The sequence below is a fragment of the Triturus cristatus genome, chromosome 7 (genome assembly GCF_964204655.1).
Source record: "Triturus cristatus chromosome 7, aTriCri1.1, whole genome shotgun sequence".
Taxonomy (NCBI): domain Eukaryota; kingdom Metazoa; phylum Chordata; class Amphibia; order Caudata; family Salamandridae; genus Triturus; species Triturus cristatus.
The window spans coordinates 26,714,746-26,731,452 of record NC_140590.1 but is presented as its reverse complement, the minus strand read 5'-3'; the positions used below and the strand labels follow the sequence as shown (position 1 = coordinate 26,731,452).

The following is a 16,707-nucleotide window of genomic DNA, read 5'->3' as shown; positions in this document are numbered from 1 at the left end:
ACCCCGCCTCCCTTAAATATGCAAGTCCGTCCCCCGATAGTGCCCCGCTTCCTCCCTCCCTATGGACAGAGCGGTCCATATTCTTGTCAAGGACTATGTTGAGTTCGCCTCCTATTAAGGCCAGTCTGTCCTGAGATGTGAGGTTCACGGCTAAAGCTTCGCGGATGAAACGCTCTTGCCCTTTTTAGGTGCAGAAAGGGTACGTATGTTTAGCGTCTGGGAGTCTACCTGGATTTGGTACACCAGGAGGCGACCCTTGAGTTCCGTCAACTTGGGGCCTTTGGAGCCTTGGAATGTGCGAGAAAATAAAATAGCCATCCCTGCCGTCTTGCACCCTGAGAAGGAGAATAGTTGCTGCAAGAAGGCTTTGGGTTTAAGCTTAGGAGAGTCACCCGGAAGGAGGTGGTTCTCCTGGAGGAGGCATACGTCTGCTCCAGTGTGCTCCAGGTAGGAGAGGATAGACTTGCATTTGACTGGGTTGTTAAACCCTTTAACATTTAGGGAGAGTACCTTCAGGGTGTCACCTGTAGTCATTGTGGATAGATGCGGTACTCACAGTATTAGGGTATGATGTAGATACCCGGAATGTGAAGAGTGATGCGGCAACATCCCTGTTGCCCCAAGGATTACGCCCCCGATAGTGCAGCATAGTGGTACATTTCAATCAAACTTTTACAAAAAGATAACATTGACATAGTCTCTGGAAGGGAGAGGCCCATTAAAGAGGCCTCAATCCTTTGACGAGGAAACCACAGGATGGGGTTCGTGGTGACCATGATTCTTCTTGGGGATGCCCCCCTCACGGCCCGGATAGCGTCTGATGTGTACCCCATCACTAGGCAAGGCGAGCTTTGCAGGTTTATTCCGCTCCTCCAGACGCCTGGTCACCAGCCAGTCTCTTCAAGACTGCCTTCCTCTACCGGGCCATCACCTCAGCATCTGGCCTCCGAGACCCACCACCCCGTGGCCTCTGCTGCTCCCAGCGGCCGGACCTGACCCCCACCTTGACTGCTCCTCCTGTTGGTGCCTCAGACTGCTCAATTTGGAGGAGGGCACAGGCCGAGCTAAGGGAGCATAACTAGCGGATTTTCCCCTCCCAGGTGAAGATTAGGCGAAAGGGGTGACCCCATGTGTATGGAATTTAATGCTCTCTGAGGAATGTGGTCACTGGGCGAAATTCTTTTCTCTTCTGCAGCATGATCGCCAAAAGGTCTTAGTACAGCTGGAGTGGGTGGCAGCAAAAGTGCATTTGGTCAGGGCCCCTGGTGGCCCTTAGAATATGTTCTTTCAGAGAAAAGCTATGGACACAGGCCAGGATATGTGGGGGCGGCATGTTCGGAGCTCTGGGGAGGCCAACCCAGTGGATTCTATCAAGGCAGATGTCTAACTCCTGTATGTCACCCAGAATCTGGGCGAAGAGAGCTTTGACATACTCCTCCACGTTTCCTGCTTCAGCGGCCATTGGGGCATTCTGATCTGTATATTGTTGCGCCTCGACCTATTCTCAAGCTCCTCGGCGTGGTCCTGGAGATCTATCTGCCTATCAGTGAGTCAGATTAGTTTCTGACGGAGTTGTTCAATCTATTCATCTCTAGTGGTCTCATTCGACTCCAGTGTGTCCACTCTGTCTCCAATGTCAGAGATCTCTTTCCTAACACCTTGCAAATCCCTGGCCAGGTCCCCTTTAATTGATTGAAGATCTTCTTTAAGTCACGTGAACAGGGCCTCGAGGTAGGAGCGGGTAATGGGAGCCTTGCCGTCGTCCATGCCCTGTGGGGGCAGTGAGGCCGCCAGGGGGCTCGGGTGGTCCTGAGCTGAGGTTTTGATGAGCATGTCCTTTAGCGTGTGATCTTTTTTTTAGACGAAGAGTTGCTATGCCCCCTCTGTGTTGCGGTGACCAAAGCGGTGCATTAGCAGAGCGTGAGGGTGCTTCCCTTCTCAGAGGCAAAGGAAGAGGTCCCTGTCTCCCCCCCTCGTTCAATACAGCGTGGCGGCCCGGGCTAGGAGCGCGTTGCGGACAGTGCTGGGGTTCCAACCTCACATCACCCCTACGCCGCAGGGTCCTACACAGAGTTCCAGCCAGGAGGAAGAGGTGCAGCAGCCCCTAAAGTCCGGGCTCACCCGCAAGTGATTCCTGGATCATGGCAAGACACCTGATACCCAAGCCGCACGGGGCAGAGGCCAGGCAACGCATCCCCAAGGGGGGATGCAGGAACTCAGCGCCTTGCAGATTCGCATGCCATGGTACCTCTTTTGTCAGTTGCTCTGTGGGCGCTGTGCTGGATGGGTCTCGGGGCCTCTTGCCTGCGCACCCCCCCCAGGTCTGTGTGCCTCCCTCTTTGGTGGTTGCTTGGGGCTTGGCCGTGCTCCGTAGTTTGGGCCTGCACTGTCCCCAGGGCCAGTGCAGGTGCTGATAGTGCTCCCGGGGCTGTCTCTCTCCACTGGGTTCAGGCCGGTAGGCCTAGGATCCTCGCGGTGGTTTGCCAGGGGTCTGTGGTTGCTCTGCCCAACCCGGGGGAAGCGCGGGTGCGCTGCCGTCCAGCAGTTCCAGGCATGCCCTCCCTCACAGAGTGATGCCCCAGGCAAGAATTGAGGTCAGCGGAGGCTCGACAGCTGCTCGGTGCTCCTCGGCTCCGCCTCCAAGATGACGCCTCTGTGTCGTGACACGGAAACCTCCCCGAGCCGCGCTCGCAATGCCGCTGTCAGCCTCGTCTTATTCGGGCCTGGCTGCTCCAATCAGGCCCCAGCTAGGCTCTGGGGCTCCCTGGCCAGGCTCCAAGATGTTGCCTATGGGCCAACAATGTATGGGGCGCCTCGGGGACCCCGGTGGGCCGTGCCTGTAGCACAGACGTCCCTTCAAGCCCGGCTGCTCCGATCAGGCCCCGGCAGGACTCTGGGACTGGCGGCGTCCCAGGAGCTTTGGATCTGCACAGTGGAACAGACCGCTCAGGCTGCCAGGAAATCCACAGGATTTGGGACCCACAGTGCGGCAAGTTCGCCCCCACCAACTGCAGGGGGCACCAAGAATGTCAAACTTTTTGACAGGGCCGGAGTGGAGGGATCGTAGAGCATGTCTGCTCACTCCGCCATCTTGGCCACACCCCCCATGTGTATTTTAAAGTGTTTACTTTAAAACCCTAACCTAGTGCATGAAATGTGAATGGTGACTACACAAAATATGAAAAGCAATGCAGAGAAACAGGTAACTGAAAATGAAAACAGGAAAAACAACTCTAGCATTATTAATGAGTTGACATTGTCATAACTAAACACTTTTCTAAACACTACGCTATATTTTATCGGAAGCAATAAACAGCAAGTCTCTTCTCGACTTTCAGCGATGGCTCCCACAGCGCAGCGCGCGTCATCTCATCATGAAATGGCGAGACCGCTCTTTCCGAGAGAACAAACAGCGGCCCTCTGAAGGCCCCCCCTTCTCGCTGACGCCGCCGTCTGACGCTGCACGCTGCGTGGCCTCAGCCTCGACAGCACTGGCGCAGAGTCCCTCTCTAATCTAGAGAGTCCGATACCTGGGTTTTTATAGGATCTGATTATCGATCGCATCTTATATTTTGAAAGCAATGTGGGACTAGCAGACACTAACCCAGATAAAAGACAAAACAACCCTGGTGACAAGGACGGTCGCTTGGTTATCGTAATGATAAAAGCAGGTGCGTGGGGTGCAGAGATTTCTAGCGCTTCTACTCCTGATTGAAAACTTCCCACTTTCCATGAAAGAACTACAAGCGTCAGAATAACGCAGGGTTTGGAATTAGTAGAGTCTGCAGGGACAAAATGATGGAACTGGAAAGGTCTGAACAGGACCTGTCAGAGTGTTCACACAGGTTTGACTGCTGATCCCAGCAAATGGATGAAGCACAGAGGACTTCCTTTCAGCTCAATCAGGGCTGACCTGCTACCAGTGAATCCGAGGGTTGCAGTGGACAAACAGTGTGCTGTCTACATCTCAATGACAGCAGGGGATTTCTGAATTTAGTCTCAAGAAAAGGGTAAAGTCCCTAGGAGCGGTCTCAGATAATCACCTTAACATGGAAGGTCAGGCAAACACTCTTAGCTGTAGTTTGTGTCAGCTAGAGGGGGGCTAAAAAGGGGCGCGCACCCTAGAAGCACAAGAGCACGCTTGAGAAAATTCAAAATGCCACCTTGAGGGCTGTTTCTTGTGTCAAGCTTCGGGAGCACATAACTTTAACTTCATAAATGACACTGGCTACCGATTGTGGACAGGATGAAATATTGTGCCCCAATGACACTCCAGAAAGCTGTTTGTCAAAGTGGTCCAGATAACTGGCCTTTAGAATCCAATTTTATGCTCCACTGAGGCACCTATGGCCCTAAGTTCAGGTTCTGCTGGTTTCCTACAAATGTAAGTAGACAGCGCTGCCTGGCAAGTAGCTACAGGGAGCACAGGTGACCTGGTGGAATGGCTTAAAGTTGGAATTAAGGAATGTCCCATGCTTAAAGGGCTCCAGAAAAACGGAAAACCTTTCTGTTCTAGTGAGATTTGAGATTAGAAACTGTACCAGAGCCTGACTACTTTGGGGTTTAGGCACCTTATGAATGGACTTATCTCAGACTTGCAGCTTCTATGTAAACATTGGCTTCTCTTTCTCATTGCAATGGAAACCAGTTGTGCTTGTGTTCGTGAGGTTGTGAATGTGAAAAAAAAGGATGGCTGAGCAAACATGTTACCTTCCCTGCTGGTGCAAGCGGCAAGTGATGTAAGAGGATGGAATATAAGGGGCGTGGAGCCTGAGGGAGGGGATACTTGAGGCTCCTAGCGACTCATGGAGACTTTGTTGCACTAAATGAGGATCAAGCAATACATTCACTTTTTGTACAGCAAATGTGCATGGTGGCCAGAGTGTGAAAGAGTGTGAGTGTGGAGTGGGTCAGGGGTGAGTCGGTCAGGGAAGAAGGTCTATCCGGGCACCATCATGAGGCACCTGTCTATGTTTCATCTCTCCTATTACACCTTGTTTCTCTGGATTGTGACTGGCATGACTGTTTCTTAGGGTGTTTCATGAAAATAACAATATACGGACAACTGATGGCTGGAATGTCTGTGCTCAGAGAAGCTTTTAATGCAACATTTTGGCGGAGAAGGCGAGTGCTGGACTATTGGGAAATTACAGACTAGAATTACACAGCTCAGCAACCGCTCCAGCAAAAGAGCACACAAGAGTCTTCAAACATTGACCTCTGCACCCATGGAGCCCTACTACTCTGCAAACATAACACAATGAACTAGGTCACTATATAGTGTAGCGCCTGTCTGCTAATGTGCCTTGATGCCCCTCCAAAGCTTTGAAGCACTATACAAATGTCATCACAGTTACTTCTGATCTGCTAACAATAAAGAAACTTGGACATGAACTTGCCATGGGAAGAGTGTAGGATTAACATTGTCCTAAAGTTACACCACGAGCTCCAAACGTAGCTTTGTATGGCCAGATTTAGGTTCATGTATCAGACCCCAAAGAGACAAAGCTTCAGCAGAAGGGCTGTCCTTTCTGAAAACATATCTGAGCTCTTGGAGCTTCCTGTGCAGAAACTGAAGAGGCCCCATTTTTTAAATGTGTCCTATTTCTCTACTTACTGTTGTCGGGCGCCACCTCAGAAGAATCCACTGCAGCTCTGTACCTAAATTAAGAGAGACGAGATAATCATCACAGGACACTGCTGAGACAGATGGACATCATACGAAGGGTAAGCTGCAGGTGTTAGAGTTTGGTGGGGAGAGGACACAGCCTTACAGAGAGCTGTGAACACCGGATCCTGGGAGGAATCTCTGGATTAACGTTATCAAAAGGATAATAACACAAATATCACAAAAACAAAGTAAATTCAATCAAAAGATCAAACACTATAAAGTAATCAAAAACTGTCTCATATTAAAACATTGATAAAAGACATTACATTTTCTCAAACTCACAATACAAATGCAAATAACGTAAATAAAGTAGGAAGAGGGCTTCCCAAAAATGTCCACCAGAACCAGTAGCAGAGCTGCTTTGAGGAAAAGTCCTGAAATGAGCAGGACTTTCTCCTGAGACTTCAGTCAGCTTTATCCAGATGAATGGAAATTCCATAACACTAATTAAAGGCAAAACTAATCCATGTGAATTCTACACAACATGGAAGATGCTTCTCCAGTACTCCAAAGGTTCTGTAAGTCCCACTGGGTGTGAGCAGGCTTCTCTGGCAGCACCTGGACTGGACTGGGAGGGGCCCCTCAGTGTAGCAGCAGCAGCCCTGGACATCTTTTCTGCCATTCACCTCTAGGCAGATTATTTTACTGGAGGGCTTACACCACTCATTTGAGATGATAAACAAGTGGCTAATGTTGCTGAAATTCTCAGCCATTTACTTTGAGTATTTTATTTCTTGAAGCTTGTTCCTTTTCTTGTAAAATTATTTAAGGCAACAACTATAATCCAGACTTGCATGCACCCAAAATACTATGATGGCATACCCTTACCTCAGCCATGTGACGATGGTGTACCCTTACCTCAGCTGTGTGGCGATGGGGTACACTTACCTCAGCCATGTGGCGATGGTGTACCCTTACCTCAGCCGTGTGGCGATGGTGTACCCTTACCTCAGCCGCGTGGCGATGGTGTACCCTTACCTCAGCCACCTGACGATGGTGTACCCTTATATCAGCCGTGTGAAAATAGCATAACCTTATCTAAGCTATGTGATGATTGCATAGCCTTACCTCAGCCGTTTGACAATGGTGTACACTTACCCCAGTAATGTGATGATTGTGTACCCTTACCAAAGCCCTATGATGATGGTGCACCCTTACCTCACCATGTGATGATGATGTACTCTTACCTCAGCCGTGTGACCTTACTTGAGCCATGTGACATTAGGTTACTCTTATGTTAACCGTGTGACTATGGTGTACCCTTACTTAGGAATGTGACAATAGGGTACCCATACCTCATCCATGTGATGATGGTATACCTTTAGCTCAGCGTGTAACAACTGTGTACCCTGCTGAAACACATATGACAATAGTGCACCATTATATCAGTTGTGTGACGATGGTGTACCCTTACCTCAGCAGTGTGACGATTTTGTTTCCCTACCTCAGCTGTGTGACAATGATGTGTCCGGATCTCAGCCATGTGACGATGGTGTACCCTTACTTGAGAAATGTGACTGTGGTGTACCCTTATTTCAGCCATGTGACAATGGTGTACTCTTACCTCAGCCCTGTGATGATGATGTAACCTTACATCAGCCTTGTGACAACAGTGTATCCTTACCTTAGCCGTGTAAAGCTGGTGAACCCTTATATCAGCTGTGTGACGATGGTGTACCCTTACCGCAGCCATGTGACTATGGTGCACCCTTACCTCAGCCGCGTGGCGATGGTGTACCCTTACCTCAGCCACCTGACGATGGTGTATCCTTACTTCAGCCGTGTGACAATGGTACACCCTTACCTCAACCATGTGGCGATGGTGTACCCTAACCTCGTCCATGTGACGATGGTGTACCCTTACCTCAGCCATGTGACAATAGGGTACTCTTACCTCAGCGGTGTGAAGATAGTGCCCCCCTACCTCAGCCGTGTGACAATGGTGTACCCTTAGTTCAGCCGTGTCAGAATGGTGTACCATTTCTTAAGCCATGTCACAATGGTGTACCCTTATGTCAGCTGTGTGACAATAGTGTACTGTGAGAAGTTGGCCTGATATATGCTGTCCAATAGTTCTAGTGGGCACCTTGTATCAGTCCAAACAACCCCTTATGGTGAATATGTTAAAGACAACCTTTATTGAAAGCTATCCTAGTGGTAGCTATGGAGAGCAGCCTGCAGGCTAAGTCTTGAAGGAATGTAAAGCAGCTTGTTTTACTAGCCTATAATCTCTTGAATGACCAAATGAAAGGACAACCATACTAGGTATATATTTAAAATATATGTATTTAGGATAAAACACACCCCTCTAGTCTCTTTATGAGACTGGATTTCGAAGTACTTAATTTAGAAGTTAGCAATCAACAGTAATAGCACAAATACACGTTTGGGCCCTAGGGGCGTACCAAACCATATACCAATAAAGTGGTATAAGAACCACAATTGAACTAGACACAAGGCCTAGAGACTGTAGAATCGCTGGGACCCCAAGGAACCACCCAAGGTAGTGACACAGGGGACCCACGGGGACTGTGTGCAATGTGTAAACACAACCGCGGGTTCCCGTTAGCTTCTATGGGCAATGTCGTGGTTGGAAATTTAAAGATTAGGGACACTTAGAATCGAGTTAGGACCAAACCCTTTTGGACTTCAGAAGTCCTAGGGCTAGCACCCACGGGAGCACCGGAGTACTTGTGTTACCTCACCCAGGGAAGCCGGGTGCATAGGTGTCTTTTGGTGTCGGGTCGCGTCGTCGATTACAATGGAAGCTGGCAAAGAACTGCTGCTGCCGTGAAGAGGAGAAGTGTCCGAAGATATCCAAGCCTGATCTAGGATGGAAGGAACCTGAAAGCAGAGGGGACAGAGTCTGGGTCACTAGCCAGTGACCAAAGGGCAGGATGGACCAATGCCCACAGATGCCGGGTGCTTCAGGTGAGTTGACGGGTGTCTTGACTCTTCAGCCACGAGGTCCAGGAGGCGTCGACGAAGTACACAAGCTGGATTCGAGCTGTCCCACGAAGTCTGTCGAGTGCTGCAGTGTCGGCGACCAGATTGGACCCAACAAGCCTTGGCAACGGCAAGTCTCGTGGAAAAAGAAGGACGTCGGTGCAGACCAGCAAGGTCTGAGGGACTCACCCAGCGAGGATAAGTCAGGGCACATCTGGAACAACCAGGTAAGCTCAAGCAGTAGAGGAGCGGCTTCGTGGGGACCCACTAGCCAACGGGCTAGCGATCGCGAAGGAGCCTCGAGCAGTCACACTGGAACCCGGCCCACGGGTCACTCATGGAGTGGAGGTCAGAGATCTTCGGTGCAGTCACTGCTCAAGGCCAGGGCTACTCGAAGCCCAAAGCAGAACTTTAAGGATAAACAGGAAGTCGATGTACGAGCAATAGTACGTGGTGCCCAGGGGTCACGGTTACTCGTCACCCACGATAGGCACGGGCCTTTGCTGTGGACTCAGGGTAGCCTCGGGGAAGTCAGGAAATCCACCTCTGGTGATGCAGAGACTTTGGTATCCAACGGGAGCTTTGGAATTGCAGACCGGGCAGTTGCTTCTTTGGTGCCTGCCAAGCAGGGGAGTCACTCCTTGACCCCAAAGGAGATTTCTTCAGTCTTCTAGTCAGGATAGAATGTCGAAGGTCCAGGATATAAGTTGCAGAGTTTCGTCCAGGGTAATCCAAAGTCGCAAGGACTGGATTCCCATACTTATATATATATAAGTTTGGGGGTTGGACATACTCTAGGGACCCACCTATGGGAGGGTTTGGAAAGAGGGGTGGTTACACCCATTTCCTTTGTCCAGTTTCGCGCCAGAGCAGGGGCAGGCAGCCCCTGCAACCGGTTTGAACTGGAATATGCACAGGGACACCAAGTGGGCCCCCAGTGCAGGACTTCAAAGCACCAGAGAGTGCTCCCGCCCAGCCCCAGTACACATCTGCCTGTCTGGGACCACCTCCCTGGGACAGGAAACCTATTGTCCAGGCCTCCACTGCTGGAGTTTCGGTCAGCAGCAGGAGGCCAGACCTGTGTCTGTGGCAGAGGCATCCATTTTGTGATGCCAGGGCTCTAGAAAGTCCTACCGGGTTAGACCAGTGTGATCATGTCTCTCCCTCTTGAAGGGTGGAATGCTACCCCCGCCGCCAGAACTGGCGGGAGGGGGGGGGGTAGTATTCCAAAGCGTTTGACACCAAACACAACATGTTTCCGTGCAGCCATCCCAAAGTTAGCATTTACTGCGAGGTTATAATGCACTTAAGAGTATATGGTCAGGCTGCACCACAAACAGCATCAGAGGAGGTACTCCGAACGCTGCAGAGGGGCTCTGCTCATGCAGCGGCACCCTCTCACATAAAAACCAAGCATTCTGCCTTCAGGATTGTTAAGGCCTGCCACAGGAGTGACTTATAGGTTTTATATGTGTGTGCAATGACAGTGATATAGGTAGCCTATACCACTGTAAGGGGTGCAAGCACACCCTTACCCAGGCTGCAGTAGCAGACCTGTGGTGCCATTTTGGAGTGCTTCCCAGGGGTGGCATAATACATGCTTCAGCCCCTGGTAGGCCTCTGAGGTACCTATGCCCTAGGTACATAGTATACCATATACTAGGGGCTTATATGGCATTCCAGAATCCAATCAGATATGTACCTAATGTACATGCAAACCCTTTTAGAGAGGAACCAGCTAGGCTGTGGTCCTGATTAGCAGGGCCACAGCCAGACTAAGGTCGAAAAACAGTGAAAAACCAGCAAAAATGTGAAGCAGATTCTACTCTCCTACACAACCACCCCCCAAACGCAGGGACATTAAACTAACCTTGACCAGTTGAGTCGTCATGTTCTAAGTGGCATGGTTACTCCCAGGTCTATGTTCCACTGTAAAGTCCATCCCCTGTAGGGAAATGGACCACCTAAGCAGTTTGGAGTTTTCACCCTTCATTTGTTTTAGCCATAAGAGGGGCTTATGGTCTGTCTGAACAAGGAAGTGAGTACCAAACAAGTATGGCCTCAACCTCTTCAGAGCCCAAACCACAGCAAAGGCCTCCCTCTCAATGGCTGACCAACGTTTCTCTCTAGGGGTCAGCATTCTGCTTATGAAAGCTAGTGGCTGATCCGGACCTTCATCATTCAATTGTGACAGTACAGCCCCTACCACCAATTCAGATGCATCTGTTTGGACAATGAACTTCTTGGGAGTAGTCCGGACTCTGCAGAATGGGAGCAGTGCACATGGCCTGCCTCATGTCATCAAATTCCTTTTGACAGCCAGCTGTCCACTGAACCTTTTTGGGCATCGTTTTAGAAGTTAAGTCATTCAGTGGTGTCACTATGGATCCATACCCCTTGACAAATCTCCTATAGGACCCAGTCAGGCCTAAGAAGGCTCTCACCTGAGTCTGGGTAGTTGGAGCAACCCAGTTAATTATGGTCTGGATTTTGCTCTGTAATGGTTGAACCTGGCCTTCACCTACAAGGGGGCCCAGGTACACAACCTGACTCTGCCCTATCTGGCACTTAGTAGCCTTGATAGTTAGGCCTGCTTTTTGGAGGGCCTCTAAAACATTCCTCAGGTGGACCAGGTGATCCTCCCGGGGAACAACCTTTACAACGCAACTGTTACAACGCACGACCTTTACAACGCATTTTTTACAACGCATAATCCATTACAACGCATGACATTACAACGCATGACACTACAACGCATTTTTAAAAACTACCTTTACAACGCATTCCATTACAACGCATACTACCATTACAACGCATACCATTACAACGCATAATATTACACTACACTATCCAACACTTACCCTACTGATGCACCCCCTGGAGTTAGAATAGTAATTTTTACCCCTATACTATCCAACACTTACCCTACTGTTGCACCCCCTGGAGTTAGAATAGTAATTTTTACCCCTATACTATCCAACACTTACCCTACTGTTGCACCCCCTGGAGTTAGAATAGTAATTTTTACCCCTATACTATCCAACACTTACCCTACTGTTGCACCCCCTGGAGTTAGAATAGTAATTTTTACCCCTATACTATCCAACACTTACCCTACTGTTGCACCCCCTGGAGTTAGAATAGTAATTTTTACCCCTATACTATCCAACACTTACCCTACTGTTGCACCCCCTGGAGTTAGAATAGTAATTTTTACCCCTATTCTATCCAACACTTACCCTACTGTTGCACCCCCTGGAGTTAGAATAGTAATTTTTACCCCTATTCTATCCAACACTTACCCTACTGTTGCACCCCCTGGAGTTAGAATAGTAATTTTTACCCCTATACTATCCAACACTTACCCTACTGTTGCACCCCCTGGAGTTAGAATAGTAATTTTTACCCCTATACTATCCAACACTTACCCTACTGTTGCACCCCCTGGAGTTAGAATAGTAATTTTTACCCCTATACTATCCAACACTTACCCTACTGTTGCACCCCCTGGAGTTAGAATAGTAATTTTTACCCCTATACTATCCAACACTTACCCTACTGTTGCACCCCCTGGAGTTAGAATAGTAATTTTTACCCCTATACTATCCAACACTTACCCTACTGTTGCACCCCCTGGAGTTAGAATAGTAATTTTTACCCCTATACTATCCAACACTTACCCTACTGTTGCACCCCCTGGAGTTAGAATAGTAATTTTTACCCCTATACTATCCAACACTTACCCTACTGTTGCACCCCCTGGAGTTAGATTAGTAATTTTTACCCCTATACTATCCAACACTTACTTTACTAACTCCAGGGGGTGCAAAAGTAGGGTAACTTTTACCCCTATACTATCTAATACTTACCTTAAATGTAATTTAATATTATACGTTGTAATGGTATGCGTTGTAAAGGTAGTATGCGTTGTAATGGAAATGCGTTGTAAAGGTATTTTTTAAAAATGCGTTGTAGTGTCATGCGTTGTAATGTCATGCGTTGTAATGGATTATGCGTTGTAAAAAATGCGTTGTAAGTGCATGCGTTGTAAAAGTGTGCGTTGTAACGTCATACATCCGATCCTCCCAGGTGGAGCTAAAGACAGCAATATCTTCTAGATATGCTGCACTAAAGTCTTCCAGGCCTGTAAGGACTTGATTCACCAACCTTTGGAAAGTAGCAGGTGCATTCTTCAAACCAAAGGGCATTAACACAAACTGATAGTGCCCACTAAGGGTATAAAATGCTGTCTTTGGCTTTGCGTCATCAGCTAGTCTGATCTGCCAGTAGCCAGCTGTCAGGTCAAATGTGCTTAGAAACTTGGCTGAGGTCAAAATATCTATTAGCTCATCTGCCCTGGGGATGGGATGTGCATCAGTACTAGTGACTGCATTGAGACCTCTGTAGTCTATACAAAACCTCATCTCTCTCTTGCATTCTTTGGTGTGAGGTTTGGGCACCAGGACTACTGGACTAGCCCAAGGGCTAACTGAGGGTTCAATCACACCCAAATCCAACATCTTTTGGACTTCTGTCCTTATACAGTCCGTGACATGGTCAGGTTGCCTGTAGATCTTATTCTTCACAGGTAGACTGTCCCCAGTGTTCACTTCATGAGTGCACCAGGTGGTCTGACTTGGAGTCGGAGAAAACATATGTCTGAACTGGCTGAGAAGGTTTCTGCAGTCAGTTTGCTGCTGGGCAGTGAGGCTGCCTGCCAAGGCTACACCATCAACGGACCCATCATCAGGGTTCTGAGAAAGCAGGTCAGGGAGTGGGTCACTCTCTTCCTCCTGTCCATCAGTAGCCATGAGCAAGCCCATGTCTGCCCTGTCAACATATGGTTTAAGTCTGTTGACATGAAGTACCCTATGGGGACTCCTAGGGGTTCCGAGGTCTACCAAGAAGGTAACCTCCCCTTTCTGTTCAACTATTGTATGGGGGCCACTCCATTTGTCCTGGAGGACTGCTGGGGCCACAGGGTCCAACACCCACACTTTCTGTCCTGGCTGGTAAACAATCAGTACAGCCTTTTGGTCATGCCAGGCTTTTTGCAGTTCCTGGCTAGCCTCAAGGATTTTGTTTGCCTTTTTCATGTACTCAACCATCCTGGAGCAGAGACCAAGTACATAGTCCACTGTGTCTTGCTTTGGGGGTTTGAGAGGTAACTCCCATCCTTCCTTCACCAAACACAATGGACCCCTGACAGGGTGACCAAACAAAAGTTCAAATGGTCTGTAGCCAAACCCCTTTTGAGGCACCTCCCTGTATGCAAATAAAAGGCAGGGCAAAAGTAGGTCCCATTTTCGCCTAAGCTTCTCTGGGGGGTCCTTTAATCATGCCCTTTAAGGTTTTGTTGAATCTTTCAACTAAACCATTGCATTGTGGGTGATAGGGTGTGGTGTACTTGTAGTTCACTCTACACTCCTTCCACATAGCAGTCAAGTAACTAGACATGAAGTTTGCACCCCTGTCAGATACTACCTCCTTAGGAAAGTCTACTCTTGAGAACACACTCAAGTGTCAAGAATTCCTGTCATACAAGGGAAACACGCCCTTATGTAAACAGGAGAGCTGTTACATAACTCAAGGGAAACACGCCCTTATGTAAACAGGAGAGCTGTTACATAACTCAAGGGAAACACGCCCTTATGTAAACAGGAGAGCTGTTACATAACTCAAGGGAAACACGCCCTTATGTAAACAGGAGAGCTGTTACTTAACTCAAGGAAAACACGCCCTATAAAGGGAGGAACCGGGAGGTACAAGGCTGTCGGATATTGTGTTTACACCGACGTACCTGCTTCGTGAAGAGCAGTGTTCCGGAGTGGTGCTCCAGTAAGGCAAGAACGGAGGTAGGTCGAGTCGTTACTCCCTGGGCCGTGTCTTGCCCCATCGTCACCTGTGAAGGACCCGGAAGCTCTACCGGTCAACCATTGAGCTTCGCTTTTTGACTCGGCTGAGTCCAAGCGCAGTGGCGCTTTTGCTGGTTGGAGTCGTAACTCCCAGCCCGACCAGAGACACAGGGACTGCCAGCTGTAACGCACACCAGGAGGTGTTTGCCGCGTTACAGACTCGGAAGTCCACAGGATCGATCGAGCGGCTGCTCTCGGTTCAGTCTTCTTGCTTGCTGTGCTCCAAAAGCTGAGGGAAAACATGCTGTTTTGTAAACTCAGCAAGTGTGACTTCCACATCACATCCGTGGAATTCCTCGGAGTGATGCTGAGTCCAGAGGGACAGGAGATGGCAGAACGAAAGATCAAGGCGGTGAAAGAATGGCCGGTGCCCCAAAGCGTGAAGGACGTCCAAAGTTTCATTGGCTTCGCCAACTTTTACAGGCGGTTTATAGATGGATTTTCAGGAGTGGTGGCCCCAATCACACAGCTACTGAGGAAATCCAAGGAGTTTGTCTGGTCCCCTGAAGCGAACAAAGCCTTTGAGGCCCTGAAAAGCGCCTTTGGTAAGGCGCCGGTGTTGGCTCACCCCGATCCGGATCTCCCCTACGTGGTGGAAGCGGACGCGTCGGATGTGGCGCTGGGGGCTATCTTGTCCCAACGCAACCACGACACAGGGGTGCTTCATCCCGTTGCATACATGTCCCGCAAACTCAACGACGCCGAACGCAACTACCATATTGCAGAGAAGGAGCTTCTCGCAATCAAGGACGCCTTCACCGAATGGAGGCATTGGTTGATGGGGGCAAGACATGTGGTATCGGTGTACACGGACCATCGGAACCTACAGTTCATGACGGCCACTAGACACCTTTCTCCCAGGCAGCTGCGGTGGATGATCTTCTTTGCGGGGTTCAACTTCCGCATCACATATCGGCCGGGGACGGAAAACCGGAAGGCGGACGCCCTGTCCCGTCAATCTGCAGTTAAGGAACCATTGCCTGCAACCGAGCGTTCCATCATTTCCCCGAGGATGGTATTGGGGGTTATCCAACCGGATACTTTCCTGAGGGGAATAAAGAGAGGGATCAGGTCATTCGCATGGCGGAGGTGGCTCCTCAGTCACAGAGAATGGCAGCTGAAGGACGGGATACCCCTGAAGGGCAGGTGCCTATTGATACCCACGCCTAGGCTAAGGAAACAAGCATTCATCTGGTGCCATGACTCTCCATGCGCAGGTCATTTGGGCTTTGAAAAAACGGTGGCTAGCATGGGACGGCATTTCTGGTGGCCAACCATGAGAGTGGATGTCAGGAGGTGGGGACAGGAGTGTCCTACGTGTGCTACCATGAAGGCCGACCATGGCCGAACCCAAGGGCTCTTACATCCACTTCCGACCCCGGATAGACCATGGGATAGCATATCACTGGACTTCGTGGTGGGCCTACCGGTAGACCAGGGGATGACGGCAATACTGGTGGTGGTGGATTACTTGACGAAAATGGGGCACTTCATCCCCTGCAAGAGAGTCCCTACGGCCGGGGAATTGGCGTCACTACTCCTAAAGAATGTGGTACGACTGCATGGATTACCTGGGGTGATCGTGTCGGACCGGGGGTCGCAGTTTACTGCGCAATTCTGGAAGACTTGGTGCACTGCGCTGCATGTTAAGACCGCCCTGTCCACCAGCTACCACCCTCAAACGGACGGCCAAACCGAGCGCCTGAACCAAACGCTCAAACAGTATCTGCGATGTTTTGTGGACCAGGGCAGGGAAGAATGGGTCGACTTGCTATGGGTTGCAGAGATCGCCTATAACAACGCCACTCACAGCTCCACACAGTCATCTCCGTTCTATAGCAACTATGGCCAACATCCCAGGTTCTTGCCATTTCTACATCCGTTCAGAGAGGACAGGATTCCCGCCACAGCGGACAGGGTGGCACACATAAAAGACACGTTGATGCGCTCAAGGGCTGTCCTAATAGAGGCCAAGAGAAGATACAAGGCTGCGGCAGATAGGAAGAGAAGGCCCGGGCCACTGTACCGCACTGGAGACTACGTCTGGATATCCACAAGAAACATGAGGTTTCGAAAGAACAGTGTGTTCCATCCCAAGTACATGGGCCCCTATCGAATTACCAAGTGTATGGGTCCCGTGAACGTGAAGGTGTGCTTGCCCCAGTCATTGCGGAT

The 16,707-nt window shown here is 49.6% G+C and overlaps 1 protein-coding gene across 1 annotated transcript in view; it reads right to left on the bottom strand.

The window, feature by feature from the left end:
- LOC146808723 (cell adhesion molecule CEACAM8-like) overlaps positions 1 to 16,707 on the bottom strand; it is a 468,434-nt gene that overhangs the window by 53,258 nt on the left and 398,469 nt on the right. Inside the window, exon 4 of the mRNA XM_085614223.1 lies at positions 5,618 to 5,661. Coding sequence (XP_085470349.1) covers positions 5,618 to 5,661 — 44 coding nt within the window. The remainder of the gene's footprint in view (positions 1 to 5,617; positions 5,662 to 16,707) is intronic.